A 16,124-nucleotide genomic window follows, 5' to 3' on the forward strand; every position below is an offset into this window, starting at 1 on the left:
CATCATAATGTGAGGTATTCTACTTGGCCACCTCATAATGAAAGAAGATTAAATCGAGTTACCCAGGGTTTATAAAATTTACTAGAGGGCAGAAGTACAAAACTGGACAGTAGCTCTAGCTTGTGGATGAAGAACAACTCTAGATAGCAGACTATAGTCTCATACCTACTGTAACTCTCTCTACTCCTTTAAAAAAATAATAAAAAAAGTAGAAAGAGTTGAAAGAAACAAAATTTCAGTTGGTTCCAGGTGCCTACTTTTGTTTCAGGATCAAAAATTACACCAGCATAGACTCTGAGTAGCTAAGTAGGTGTAGGTCTAGGGCAGATCTTTCTGAAGGGAAGAAAAGCTATTTTATTCCTTTTTATAACTTGCCTTTGAAGTTTGCCTATTGGCTTCTAAAAACAATACTCTAATTTATTCTAATTTATCTGACACTTTGTATAGACCATGCCACTGATGATTTTGTTAACACTGACTGTCGCTGCACTGTCTGAAAAGTAGATATAACTTAAGCAGGCCTTTTTATCACCCTAGGATTAAAAACAAAAACAAAACAAAACCACAAACAAGCATTTTTCTGCGGTGTCTGTTCCCAGCTCATGGCAGAACACTGCATCTCTGCTCTTTCCCGCTGCCCTCTGACCAGCAGACAGTCACAGCAGAGGCACCTGAAGCAAGGACAGATGCTCTACAAACACTGTCAGCAGCTCCTAACTTCCACTCAAGTGTTCCAGGATGGGAGCATCTTCCCCCCAGTTACTTCCTGTGTTCTTTTTGATGAACTCTACTCCAGTAAAAGACTACTCCACATGACTTTTTATGTAAGAAGCACTCTGGTGTCCTGCACAGGGCTGTGCAGTCAGGCACAAAGAGCACATTCCACTCTGTCATGAATTATGTATGCCTAAGCCCTTGGGTGCCAGCTAAAATGTGTGATGTACATCTCACACAAGCGCATCAGTATAACTCTTCCAATGCATCATTTTCTTCTCTTCTTGCACATTTTAAGGGCACAGTACAGGAAAGCTTTAAATAGCATTTTACTGCCTTAACTACGTGCTGAAAATATAGTTTTCAGTATGCAATTTTTTATTGCTTGTTTGCAATGAACACATGCATTACGGAATTGGTAGCAGCCCCAGTTTTACCCAACAAATATGTTGTGCAACTGAAATACAATTCTTCGACTGATGTAGGATACTAAGGGTGTCAATATACATTATTAATATGTTATCACAGCTCCTTTGTCCCTCCCTCAGAGAACAGTCGCCTTCAGTCAAGATCTCACAAACTATCTCTTTTCCTACTGGTTCTTCAGAGGTGAACTAAAGGAAATGGAAGATCAGGACAGGCTTCTCAACATGTGTTTCATCTCCATTAAAGCGCTTTACAAAAAATGAGTTTGAAATCCAAATTTGAAATCAAAAATTGAAATCCAAAAAAGAATTAAACAAACCCTTTCATGTAGTGTTTGTATAGAGATATATTTATCCATTTAGCTTAGGTATTAAAAAAAAAAACAAAAAACAAAAAAAAACAAAAAAAAACCCAAAACAAAACAAAAAAAACCACCAACAAAACCAAACTTACAAAATAAATCATGCCACAGAAAGTTTTCCAAGTCCTTCTGTGTATTTCTGTCTAAACTTCTGGGAAGTTCTTTGTAGTAATCTTAATTTTAATTCCATTAATTGCATTTCCACATGTTTTCATGTTACTGTAACTTTTTCAATGCATTTTCCAAAACTGTTTTCTTTCTAAACTGTTCTGCAGAAGTCTCACAAAAACAACTAATGATGGAAAACCTTTCAACATCAATTCAAGGGGAAAACCTTGGTTAAAAAGGTTGATTATATGGGCTCAGGTAGGTAACTTGAACGTATATATATGGTAATAGAAATATATGCATATGTAGCTGCTTGAATCTTAGTTGAGACTGGCCAAGACTCACTAGATAAGATTATACTGAATACAGTTCTGAGATTGTTTGTGAGCCCTGTATGGCAAAGAAGATGTTCTCAGAAATAACAATTTGTGAGCAATTACAGATTTTTAAAGAACTGATGAAGAGAAGGAATGAAGTTACTTGGTGTACAATACCTAAAAAAAAAAAAAAGAATTAAAATTCTAGAAAAGTTTCATTATTAACTAAGAAATCTCTCGAGCCTTGGGAAAGTGCAGATGGGCCTGTAGGACAAAGCAAGGTAATGCTTCTATTTTGAGAGAGACTGTGTCTGATGGACACACACACTGTGTAGGAGTCTGTTACATTTATACAGTCTTAGACACCCTTCAGAGTTTATATATAGTTTATATACTTTTCGATTTTCAGATCACTCATGATAAATGAGAGTAACGCATCAATGGCTTAGTCCTGACCTCCCACCTGAGACGCCAATAACGTGGAGTGGCCAGGGGTCAGAAGAGTTTCAACACTGTATAGCTAAATGAGGTCTGACAAGGCCTCTAGTATAAGGAGGTTAAAGCGGGATTTGTGATAGACATCAAAACCCTGGCAGTGAGTGCAGACAAGGAACAACAGCCTTTTTTCAAGAGGGAAATGCTTTGTCTTTGTGCATCAAGGAGAGGAGACTGACTTTATGCTTTTGTCTCTTCTTTCCCTCTGTTCTGCCAAAATAATACCATTTAAATATGCCATTTTGCTGACCTCATGGTTTTCTAAGCCAGGAAGTGCACTGAGAGCCCTGACTGCCTGGCATAATTCTCCCTGCCCTCCAGGCTGGGGCTGAAGACTTGGCAGGAAGATTGCAGTAGTTAGAGCAAGACTTCAGGAAAGTTGCCAGCCAGAAGAAAAGCTATCGACAGCCAATTAGCCTCAAGTATTAAATTACTTTTTGCCGCTTTCTCCAATTACAAATGTTAATTGAGATTAATCAGCTATCGCTTGCTGTGAAAATAGAAGCATTTATCAAGTGGGAACACATGGGGTCTGTCCTGTGCCCAGTACTGCTCACTAACAAACATCATGACATACCAAGTGTCTTTTAAGAGAGGAGTGTCAGCACATTAGAGAACAGTATTACAGTCCAAAATTATCTCAATGACTATCAGCCTGAAGAAAACAAAAACAAGTAAAAAGTCCTGCACTCAGATGGGAATTACTAGCTCCTAAAGAGAGCATAGGGAATATGTGGCTACAGGGCAATAGAGGAGCTGGATTACTGGAGAAGGAATCACAATCTGAAAGAGGTCAAAAATGCACAACAATTTTCTGCAAGAAAAGAAAATATCAACCCAGAATGGATAAAGAAGAACAGAATTCATCATGAAATGCATTAAGTAAACCCTCGCCTATATGGAGGATTTCTGGTGGGAACAGGGTACCCATTTTTGGGTGCTGCACATCAGCAAAGATATGAGCAATTTGAGGGAGAACAATAGCAAAGACAGGAGACCTAGAAACCGTACTAATTAAAAAGAGGGAAAGTGTTGGTCTGAGAAAAGATACATCTATCCTGAAACAGTGAAAGGGCAGCTGAAAAATAGCAGGAAATTTATCTTCTATATCAACATAATGGATTTGAAATGCATCAAGGCAGATCAAGATTAGACATAAGGAAAATATGCATGTGATAATCACCAGAAAAAAGTCATCTAGGGAGGATGAAGCAGACACTTTGGAGGTTTGTCTGACCTACTCCTAGAAACATCTGTCAGGAAGTAGGCTGAAGATATAGATGACCTTGCCTTGCAACATGAGAATAGATTAAATGAATTCTTAAAGTGTATTTCAGCCTTATTTCTATGATTATTTACACAAAAATCTAGACTGTAACAGTCCTTCATTGCTTTTATGTTTTTCCAATAAGAAAGGCAGCTTTTTATATCACTGTTTATTACTCTAAGAATGCAGGTGGTGCTGGCTATATAGCTAAACTAAAAACCCAGCAGCCACAGATACAGATGGTTTAGGTTTTGAGAGCGTATCAGTGTATGCAGAATAGACTATAGTTAAAAGTGGTTCTAGCACTTAATTTACCCGTGTCCACCACCAAACCCTAGCCAGCAGCAGCATTCTAGCTAACGTTACTTGAAGTGACTTACTATTACGTGATTACTATTATGTGATACATGCTGTTCTATAAGCAAGATTAATCCACAATGTCTCTTTCTTAAATTTACTGAAGTTACTTATGCAGGAATTTTGCTGACTACATTTTAAATTTGGCTCTGTCAGTGGCTGTACATGAACTTGGGGGTTGCTTTGTTGTACAATATTTCACTTGCACAGCAGCTGTACTGTCTGTTCAAGTTCACAGAGTATTAAATCCTGATTGCTTTTTTTGCTGTGTTAGGAAATGCTACACAGGGCTCTTTCCTCATATCTTTAGCTTTAGCCTTTTGAATCGTTAACTGTTATAAATGACTGATATTTATAAAGTAACTTGTTTATAAAATACTTTCAGATATCTATTAATAGTGATAAGGAAATGCAAAGCATCATTTTTTCCTTTCAAAATTGATTACATAGTTCCATTATCTCATTACATTTTTTTTGTCTTTTAACATGGGCTGGAGTAGGCACAGCTTTCCTTAAAAAAAAAAAGCAACTGTAGAAAATAGCACCTAATTCATAATGACTCAACAGAAAATTAAGAGGATTATAAGATTTCATTTCAAAAGTGCTGCATAGTACTTGATAACATGTCTTTGAACAGGAGAATTGAAACAAGCAGGTGTGGGAAATTTTAATAGAATTAAGTTGCATGTGTTAAAAAAATAAAAAAGTATCATTAAATGTGGCTTTTGATTTTATACATATGATTCCTGTCAGCATAAAGGGAGGGAGACTGTATCATTTACTGAAAAGAAGAGCACAGCTCATTTGATCATGCTTCTTCAGTTTTAAGTGGAAATTGGTTTTATTCTATTTTGTAAAAAAAAAAAAAAAAGAATTTTTCTTTTTCAATTTAGAGCCCAGACTCTATGATAGAAGGTAGTAAGAATTCAGCAGGTTTCCTCTTCCTCTTTCCTGTATGGTGAACAGGTCCTAATACCCTTGTGGGTAGAGAAGCACTAAAGGATTATTCTCCTTTGATTGAACTTGATGTTGCTTACCCAGAAGCTGTAAAGAGGAGGAAGGCAAGCAGATGTCACTTATGTAAGTAGCAAGATAGCTTGTGATCCTAGAGCCTGCTAGTATGTATTTCATTTCTACTTTTATATCCATTTAGAGAACTTTGACTTTTACCCTGATTTAATACCTGAAATCAGATGGTAAATTTTCCCTGTGTTGAATTATTAAAGCAGAAATACCCAACAATGGAATAGAAAAACTATATTTCTGTGATGCAGCATTAGTAGCATATCTTCCAGTGAAGCTATAGCTTTGAAGGATGTGTGTGTCTTCATTTAAAGATCACTTTTTCAGCTGGCGCACTGACTCGAGCAGAAGGGAAATTGAGTATACAGTGAAGAACAGCAATGAAGGGTGTAAGCATAACTCAGAACACAAAGAAGGTTTGGAAGGTCTTGAACTCTCTGAAAGCCCGTTTGAAAATAAACAGGAGCAGACTGTTTCATGATGTTAAGTTCTGCAGTTAGAAGAAACTTCCTACAGCAGTTTCCTAAGATCAGCAGGTCTGCAGAAATGCTTCAGTGGAACCTCAGGCCAGGCAATATCCTCTGCTGCCCACCAGGCTGGACAGAGGCTGCTGCAGGCAAAGAGCAGCTCCCACAAGCACTAGCCATGAAAACCAACTTCTTGCAGTTTAAAAGTTCCCAGCGTATTCACAGAAATTTCCATGGCTGAATAGGGGCTTTTGACTCGCCTAATAAAGCTAGAGTGGTTACCTCCAGGAAAGCTGGAAACTGTTTTGAGCTGGTCCCTCCCCAATTTAAATACCCAAATTACAGGCTCTTCTTCCTTCACAAGAGCTGTCCCTTACATTATGTGGAAGAATTAGTACATCTCTTCTTTATCATTCTTTAGATAATGTGTAGCCTCCAAGAAAATGCTCAAAAACTCTCAACATTTACATTAGCTGGGTCTCTGCTGGCAACATCTGGAAAAGTATGTATGGTTTCAATAATGTGATCTGGCAGGAGATTAAAACTGTCATCCTAAGAGAAAGCAATGTGCTCAGTTCCTTAATGCTGCTCTGTTCCCAGAGCCATATTCTAAACTGTACCTAGAAAGTGTTAGAAGGGTGTTCTTACCTGTCTCATATACTGCTTCAGATACCGAAGTGAAGTGATCTTCTACTGTGTATTGTGCCAGTCGGAGTGTGTCCAAACCTCGAACTGAATCATTTCCTCTAGTCCAGTAAAACATTACATCATTGATATTATAACCCCCTGTAGTGATACACAAGCCAACAAAAGTGTTTATTTTACACAATAATTAATCTGTGTTGAGCACACTTATGGTTCATCTGTCTCTTATTTCTCTGTCTGAAAGCACAATTAGACATAAACAATGACAGTTCTTGGCAGAACATAATGCCTATTTGCAACAAAACTCCCAATAACATACTAAGTCTTATCGTTAAAGCTGACTTTTTTGGAATTGGTCTTTTTTGTATCTTTTATTTAGTAGAGACAACAGAAGCCAATAAAATAGATTAGTACCACATGGTATTCTAAAGGCAAAAGCTATTAAGCTTTAAATACATTCTTTATGAATTATAGTACTGCCAGCACTTGGACTGAACATTAAGTGTGCTCTTTGTTGCATCCCAGGCAGCTGTTTGTCGATGCTGTGCATTTGATCCTCTTTCCTGTAGAAACGAAGGGGTGAGGAGAGCAGCTGGGCTGCTGCGCACTGATGCCAGGCTTCGAGCTGGGCTTGGGTCATCACTTGGGGCGATTTGGCTCAGGAGCTTGAGTGCTTCTCAGGGACACCAGCTTAGATGCTGAAGTTTCTGCAGGCTCAACAGTGCGGCATGTTTCAGGGGCCCCAGGAGATTTCATCTTACCTTCAAGTAGTAATTAGGAGCTGAGATGGGACATGAATCATCTATCAGAAGGCAACGGTATTTTGCACACACTTGTTAATATGTGGCACAATCATAGCTAAAATACCTCTGTAGCTTTTTTCCCATTATATTAAAAGGCAGGCAATTTTCAGACTAGTGTATATGATTAATTCAAGATTATGTTAATGTAATTTACATGTTAACAGGGAGTATTTGAACATCTTTTCCTTTAGCTTACTTAGATCAATCATTCTTGTATTTGACAGACTTATATTGTGCAAGTTAATATGTAAGCTTAGGGGACAGAAACATGAGCAGAGGATTATTTTTAGACTCCAGTCAATTGTAAGTAAATTACAGTGTGACAACAATGCAATACACTGCACAAGGGTATATGCTGCAAAAAGAACAAAGCTCTAGAATCACAGAAGACGACACATATTAAAATAAAAAATAACATTTTAAAAATTAAGTTAATGGCTTTGGTCCTTGCAATAACAAAAAAACCAAACAAAACAAAACGCCACCATTCCTCATAGTCATTTCATGTAAGCAGGAGTTCAGAAATTTCATTTCAAGGAAACACTGGGCTGATTACCAATTAAAATGGCAATTTCACCTGGAAATTCTTTTCCTGACCATTCTTTAAACATAAATTTTGTTTTCACTATCACTGGCAGTTTTGTGACCAGTTTTCTACCATAACCAGGATCATATTTATAGCAATTAAAGCCAAAACACTGCTGTAACAAAAGACTGAGTCAAAACATTCACATCTAAGCTAAATTCTCAATTCACACTGAGAAATTTCCCAGATTTGGGAGGTGAAAGGTAAAAGTAATATTTCCTACAAACAAATGATCGCATTGTCCTCAGTCAAAACAGAGGTTTGTAGAAGCAGTTTCTATGCATCACTCCAGGTATGTATTCATTTTACTTTCCTTCAGTGTAAAGGAACTGCAGATATTTAAACAAAGTCCAAAGAACTAGATTATCAGAGTGAATTCTTATTTGTATTTTGGGGTTTTTTTGTTTGGTTGGTTTTGGTGGTTGTTCTTGTTGCTTACAAGATATTGTATCTTCCAGGTTGTACGAGATGGGAGAAATTCACAATGTCCAGATGGGTATTTTCATTAGCTGAACAATTAGTAGGTTTTGGTTATCATTCCAATGAAAATTCTTCAAAAATACTAGTTCCAAAACTGTGAAAAATTTTCACGAGGAGGAGAGTCTTCTCAATAGTCAGTAAAGTTAAAGAGCACAGTGCTCCCTCTGTGCAAATTTACTCTTTATTCAGGGGATTAATATTTTGCTAATTATAAAATGTTTAAAAAGTTTATAGAGACAAAATCCTTAAGCCAAGTTATTTGGCTTCTACAAGTAATCTCTGTTCTCTTTACATGGCACTGAGTTTTCATTCTAACTAATTCCTCGAGCCCAAAATATCTCATTCCTGTACTTCACTGATACAGTACAAGCAGCTAATGTCAACAAGGTTAACTACAGGAATAGTAAATTTGGGATTAAACATTCATAATGCCTAATACAAATGAGTTTCTTTACCTTTTAGTTGCTAATTTTAATTTTCCCTGATTGTCAAGCACAAGTTAAGTGCCTTCACATGGCTCTTGACTGAATAAATGCTAAAGGACAAGCTCAAAAAGGAAATAAAATTTCAGAGATGGGCCCAAAACATGAATATGTATTTGGACTGGAGACCTGGGGTGGCAGGGGGGCGGCAAATGAGGAAAAAAAAGTCCTCAGCCGAGTGTGAATGAATGGTGGCGTTCCCTACCACACAGCAGAGAGCACGGACTGCCTGGCAGCATCAACCGAACCAAGAGTCTTCCAAGTCCCCAAATGTCACATCTGCCATATCAACTGACTCAGAGTGGCATCTCTGTCTCCTAACAAATGCCTGTACTACTGTCTGAAGTGTTGCAATTGTGTAAAGCCATTACTTGATAATATCTTGCCCTGTTTGTCTTTGCATTAGAAAACACTTTAAAAAAGGTTTAATGCTTTGTTTTGGCTCAAATATTTGCTATATATTTCACATTTTATTTGTAAATGTCAGTATTTGTGTAGATGTGTGTGTATGCTTGCATTGACAATTCTTGATTCCAGGCAATGGTATCTGAAAGCAGTATTCTGGAATGATGTTAGTATTTGTCTATAAATTGACATGGCTTATCTCAAGAGGGGCAAACAGCATTTCTAGCACATCCAAAAGAAAGTATTACAGTGCACAAAACAAAAAGGGACACAGCTGAAGGCACACTCTTCCTTTTGCATTTATTGTCTGGAGCTGTTTTTCTCAAAACTAAGCACCAATGTCATGGGAGCATTTGTGAAGACATTACCATGTTTTCCCCTTGGACAGCAAACACTCTGTGTTGTCAAAAAAGCAGATGAAACCATTTAAAAAAGAAATAATAAAAAAAAGCTTATTTTTAATTATATAGGGTATTCTCATCTTTTTAGTCCTGTCAAATAAATTTTACGTTTCTGTGGGACATATATTTCACTCTGGAACTAGAGAAAATATTGAATTACTCATTAGGCAATGCTGTACCTGTACACTGATTTAACAATATGCTCTTCCAAAGGAAAATAATTTAGAGATAAACCAAATTCTAATTCAAATTCCTTTTTGTTAAACAGATCTTATAAAACTGTTGATTCTAGAAGGACCCCTGTGCGGGGAAGGTTTTCGGTTTCATTTCCTTTCTGTTTCTGTCTAAAATTAAGCTTTGCAGCAATCTTCTAATTGATCATTACCAACAAAAGAACATCAACACAGTTCTGAAATGGTAAAAAATAGAATTAGCCAAATACTGAAAAAACCTTCCAATTTGTGTCGATATATATTCGAACATTTATTTTCATCTTAGAGAACTAGATATCCTTTTACTTATTCTGCACAAAAATACTTGGATATGGATGAATAATAGTAAGAAGTTAACTACAAACATACACATTTTGGTATTTGCAGAGCAACCACATCTACAAAGTATTAGCATATTTTAAGGAAAATCATGAGAACATCAATTGATAAAATGAGAATCTATAAAGGTATATTTAGTCTTGGTCCATCAATTGATGACATTTTTCCCAGGGCACTGGCACAGAGACAACTGATTAAGTCATAGAAGGATCTGCATATATCCATATCAGAACAGAACTGACTATGTAATTACCTTAATGACCTTTTTTTCAGTATTAAAACAGCAAATTAATTAAATATAAACTCTATGCCTTACAAAAAAGCCTTATTTTAATTTATTTCTTCCCTAAAGGAATTGTGCCTCTGGGGGAAATCGTGTCAGGGGGCAGGCACTGGGAGAGAGATAGAAATATATACTCTCTGAAACAGAAAAAACAATAAAGTAGTATTTTCTCTGCTGTGTTGAAAAATGTCTGCTCACAGAACTCCCCCTGAAGACCAACAGTAAAACTGCAGGATGTGCTGCAAAAGCCTATGATAATCTCCTGAGATTTGTTTAATCGTTAATAGCACAGCAGCATTTTTCAGTACTGACATACTATTTTCAGTGAAGCCAGATACAGATACATTGTAGACAGATACATTCGTAATTCAACAGGAACTGGTCACATACTGTCCCTTGGTTTATTCTAGAATTCCAGCTTCTTTGATAACATACAGTAGCTCCCAGAAAAGATGACAATTTTTCTAATTGTATAAAAATAATGATTGTCTTACAGCTTTCCAGTTGCAAAGTACATGTCTGCTTATCCATTGGATATTTGGTCAGATCCATACTGCATGCAACAGTTGTGGTGATCCTTGAAGAGAAAAAAAATTATTAATTATTGCTCATAAGTAAAAATAAAAAAGCCATATATACTTCTTGAACTAATATTTACTGGCAAATATCTATTGTGAGGGAAGTTAAAAAAAAAAATCTAGTATTTACTGGTATCTAATGTGGAAGGGTAATAGCATCCCAAACAGGAAAACACTCCAGAACAGCTGAGTTTAGTGGCAGCCTAGAAAGGCCACCCCTTGTTTCCTTCTCACTTACAGCAGCATTTTCCTTTGTTGATTTTTTTGCAATACATTTTACAATTTTGTTATGTCTATCAAAATCTGTTATAAAGGATAATCTGCAAAAAAAATAATGAAAATCAAAAATTACAGCTTGGTTTCCTCTGTGATGACTCCTTTGCAAAACAACTGGAATGGCAAAATGCAATTAGCAAAAGGATCTATTTAGGGACGAAAATGAGACATATCATTAAATTTAAGAATTTAATCATATTCATCAATAAAACCTGTAAAACTACAAGACTATGCATATTCTACTTTTACAAATAGACCAGTTTCTTCAGCATAAAATTACGCTAACCTGGAGAGGTTAAAATGTAAGTATAAGCCAAATATAAAGGCTGGTATGTGGTATATACATACCGCAGTGCATATAAGACTGTTCCATTGGGGTATATTCTTATAAGACGATTCTCAACAGTGATATCATGAAGAAAAGACTTTTTTGAATCAACTATGAAGGTATCCGGTACCCAAAGCATTTCCACAAGTCGACCATCTAAGCTTAAACTCTTATTACCATCAAAACAAAGTCTCTCATCAGTCCATCGCTGCCTTAGAAATATGGTAGCTGTGTAGTCCTGAAAGAAAAAAACAAAGTTATCATGCAGAGCAAGCCTGTATTTTATTCCATTTTATAAAAGTATTTGGTAACAGCTGTGGGGCACAAATAGTCTGTGACTCTCCATGTCCCTTTTTCAAATGCTAGCACCCTGATAGCAGTTGTGCTGCTCTTGTACTGCCAAATGTTCCAGCACTTCATGTGAGGTTGACATCAGTAAGAAATATTGTCCTGAGTAGATTTTGTTTGTAGAGTCACTGGAATTTTACAATAAAAGTTGATGGCCTAAGCCTGGGGCTATAAATCAGCTGAAGTCAGAGTTTTGTAAGCAAATAATCTGGCTCTGTAGATCTTCAAGTTTTAGAATTATTTATTTAAGTGGTTGCAAACATTTTGTTCACATAAACTAGTAAAAAAATGCATTTTTTAAAGAAAACTTTGGGAAAAGTTGTGTAAATTCAGATGGACAAAAGGACACAATAAATTAGTGAAATAGGAAGGGAATCATCATTTTTTAGCATGATTTATCCTTTCAGCATCACAAGTGAAACAGTGTCACCAGATTTATCAAGACCTTGAATACAGCTCTCAGCCCAACTCACCTTCAATTCAGATATACTTTGCAGTCTTCCATTAAAATCACACTATTTCTTAGCACACTTTTAATCAACTTTTTAATTTATGGTGTGTTTATATCATTATGATACGTTCATCTAAGTTCTGACCTCACTTACTGCTTTCTAAATACCTGTGAATACTTCGAATACAGAGGGATGCTAATACTTAACGTCTTTGGAAGCCTGAACAATAAAACAGTGAGGTATATTTATATACATATAAACACGCACATGTATATATGTAGAACACATTTTCTAATACTGAACATCTGATTAATGAATCTTGCCTTTTATTTCTATGCACCAATGGAGATTCTTTAATTAGAATACTCCATTTCATAGTTTGTTCAAAAATAAACTATACAAATTTAATGAAGCACAGCCGGAATAAGTTAATGTGTGACAGTAACAGTAAAATAGAAACACAACATGAGTTCAGCTGTGTCTAATCACAAGGAAAGGGAGTGGCTTGAAAGTCACGTAAATATAATTTTTCTGAAACACAAAGTTTTAGAAATTTCATCTGGAACATAAATAGCACTCTGCATGCCTTTCATTAAGATTAATAACCAGTAACAAATTTCTCTTTGTACCTATGGGAGGTGTAATTTGCATCTGTATTTATATACTTATTATAGTGGTATAACCACTATCTGTAGTTAAAAAATAAAATTCTGTTTCCTAACACAAATTGCACAAAGAGAAATGCCTCAAAATCCCATTGCCAGCAGCTGTAAACACAAGACATTAACTTATCAGCACGCAAAACAAAAAAGATTGCAAAAGCTACAATACCATGTTTATTTCTGATATTGTATCAATGCTTGCAATATCCAGACTCATTCCAACTGACACAGGACCATCTGCAAAAAAAAATAGAAAGTGAGAATCTAGCACACAGTTCTTTAATACTCAGTGTTTAGGAGAACTGGCTACAAAGTCTTTCACAGTATGATTCATTTTTTTCCTAAATGACAGCAGCTTTTTTAAAAAAGGAAATATTCTTAAAACTCAGATTATGAAGGAATTTTAAGGATTTCATAACCAAATTATAGTACTTCTAGACTAACTGTATCTTGTTTTTAATAAACATGTTTTATTTACTAAATATTACCTGGTTTATACTTTTTTTTCGTCCAAGAAAAAGGGTACTGAGGAAAAATGCTGCAGAACAAGGTGCGGAAGGTACAGTCCTCACAGTTCATCACACCCTTCTGCTCCGAGGTGCAGAGCGGTGGAAAGAATTCTTCCATTTGCAACATCTGGTCCATCAGATGTTAGTAAACTAAGGAATTGCTCCTGGCAGTGTCACATGGCTGATATCCAGATGGGATATCTGAGTGACTTTCTTTACTGCCTATTTAAGAACATATTGTCTATATTGTGTCACTGCATTTTAACATCTTGCTTTTGATGATTAGCAGCTAACTTGTGACTTAAATACTTCCATTTATAAAGGAAACCTAACAATTTAATTCTCCCCTTAACATTAACATCAGCTGAAGGTTTATTTAATGTGATTAAACACCTTACCTAAGGAGTTGTCACAATGTCATTGTAATGTTAGTATGTTAGTATGCTCAGATTCTCATTTCCTTGTGAATGTGCATTTCACAGTGTCAGAAGGATGATTACCCATTGTGCATTTTAAAATGCAGAATTTGTGCAACACTTTCATGGAAACATAACCTTATTCCTGATTGAATATGTGTGGAATGGTTAACAGAGTACACATACAAGGAAATTCATATTTAATAAGTGCATCTTCCCTAGTAATTGAGAAGCTGAGAGTACAGTACTCAAATATAGAAATTCTTCAGAAAAGATCTATGTAGTTGATCTTGCCAGTCACAGACATGCTGCTGAAACCCCCACTTGGCTCCTTGTGATGCATCATGTATGTAGCTCTTATGTCCCCCAAATGGCATCTAGAGGAAGCTGGAGTCCAACTCTACCCCACCAAGTAATGCTAAAGAAAAAAAAATATGGCATTCGGAGTGGTATCACTGTATTAGTTGTTTTGTTGGGTTTTTTTTCCCCAGAATAATTTCTATTTGTAATGCATGTGTTAAAGTTGTTGAACATCTGGCACTCCTGAAAGAATCTATAAATGCTTTATTCTGGATCGAGTTGAAAGTTCAAATGTAAAGCTTCAGCTTAAAGCAGGACCGTAGTCTTGCAGCATCCCCTGATGGTAATATATGTGTTTATTATATACTATAAACTGTACTTAGAGATTAGAATAAATTGTTAATCTATTGAAAAAAGACTTCAGAAGTAACTTTGTAACAAAATTATGTGACTGAAATGTTCCCTGACCATTGATGGCTCGTCTGTTTCATTCCATTTTTTTCAGGTTTGATACTCAAACAACAGATTTTGGGTTGTTCAGCCTGGAGAAGAGAAGGCTGCAAGGAGACCTTATTGTGGCCTTTCCACAAGAAAGATGGGGATAGATAGTAGGGCATGTAGCAAGAGGACAAGCAGTAGTAGTTTTAAACTAAAAGATGAGAGACTTAAACTAGATATAAGGAAAAAAAAATTTATTACCTTGAGGGTAGTGAAAACACTGGAAGAGGTTGCCCAGAGAAGTGGTAGATGCCCCATCCCTGAAAACATTAAAGGCCAGGCTGGATGGGGCCCTGAGCAAACTGATCTAGTGGAAGATGTCCCAGCTCACGGCAAGTGGGCTGGACTAGATGTGGACTTGATGATCTTAAAGGTCTTTTCCAACCAAAGTAATTCTATGATCTTTAAAGGTCCCTTCCAATCCAAAGTATTCCACTATTCTATTAATGCAATGCAAGATGCTGAGAACAGCTTTATTTTAAGAATTAATTAAATCAGAACAATATTCATATTTAAAGGCTAATTTCGGGGGGGGGGGGGGGGGGGGGAACTAAATACAATCTATGGTGCCTTACTACATAAGCAAAGTACTAATAACAAAAATGAGTCTTCCTGTAATTATCCACCAGAGTTTTCCCTGAACTTCCTCTGGAAGTGTCAACAACAGGGCAATAGACCAGATGAGTCAGTCAGTTCCTACAGTTCCATATGTTTGGCAGGAATTGTATGCATAATGACAACTTCAGAAGAAATCAGAAAACTGAAGTCAGTCTGTCGTGCATAAGTCAAAAGAATCTTCAAAACAAAGAAACACCAAAGGTTGTGCCTTGTTACAGCAATGGGTGCGCAATCTAATTAACATGTATTTAGCTTTTACCGAAATTTACTTACAAAGACTGGTACTTTATGCACTCTACAGATATACACAGTAATTCCATATGGAAAAGCAGCCATAAGAGTGGCATACGACATACTTAAAAATTAAAATTGGATCACTGCTATGATCACTTTATGTTAAACTTTGTACCAACAAAGTCAACCACCACTATGTCACATATGCATTTGTAACTCTGAAGGCCAACTACTTAAATAAATTGGCAGTATCATGAACTGCTAGTGCTGAGCTGTCTGTACTAGCTCTTTTTCATTTAGTTTAAGAAAACTTAAAACAATTCTGACATTTAGAAGTATCTCAAAAGAAATGGCTTTCTGAAAACCACACCTCATCCTGGCAGCAACGTTGGACAAAATACAACTGTAACAGAAAATTAGAAGAAAAGTATCACTAAAATAATTTATTATAGTTTCATGAAAACTGTTTGTCTACTTGATTGCAAGCTTTGCTTTGTTTTAGAGTATTATGGCACTTTTAGATGAAGTGATACATTATGGTTGGATTTTTTTGGTGCATTTCACTTCCAACCACAAAACATCTTTCTTGAAAAGTACACATGACGTGAAGATACCAGACAGATTAAGACAGGTCTTCTGATAGATCTCAACTGTAAGTGTCAATATTAAGGCATCAGAAGACAGATGCATTTCTAGCAGGAATTAGCTTCAATTCTATTTGTTCACATCAATGA

The 16,124-nt window shown here is 36.2% G+C and overlaps 1 protein-coding gene across 1 annotated transcript in view; it reads right to left on the reverse strand.

Moving 5' to 3' along the window:
* The window catches only part of LOC308042316 (gamma-aminobutyric acid receptor subunit pi-like), a gene marked incomplete at both ends in the record, with an annotated part of 38,680 nt that overhangs the window by 10,621 nt on the left and 11,935 nt on the right, over window positions 1-16,124 (reverse strand). The window contains 4 exons of the mRNA XM_080347641.1: window positions 6,184-6,321; window positions 10,666-10,748; window positions 11,374-11,591; window positions 12,985-13,052. Of these exons, the coding sequence (XP_080203767.1) occupies window positions 6,184-6,321; window positions 10,666-10,748; window positions 11,374-11,591; window positions 12,985-13,052 (507 nt within the window). The remainder of the gene's footprint in view (window positions 1-6,183; window positions 6,322-10,665; window positions 10,749-11,373; window positions 11,592-12,984; window positions 13,053-16,124) is intronic.

This window comes from Nesoenas mayeri (genome assembly GCF_963082525.1).
Source record: "Nesoenas mayeri genome assembly, chromosome: 7".
NCBI classification, from domain to species: domain Eukaryota; kingdom Metazoa; phylum Chordata; class Aves; order Columbiformes; family Columbidae; genus Nesoenas; species Nesoenas mayeri.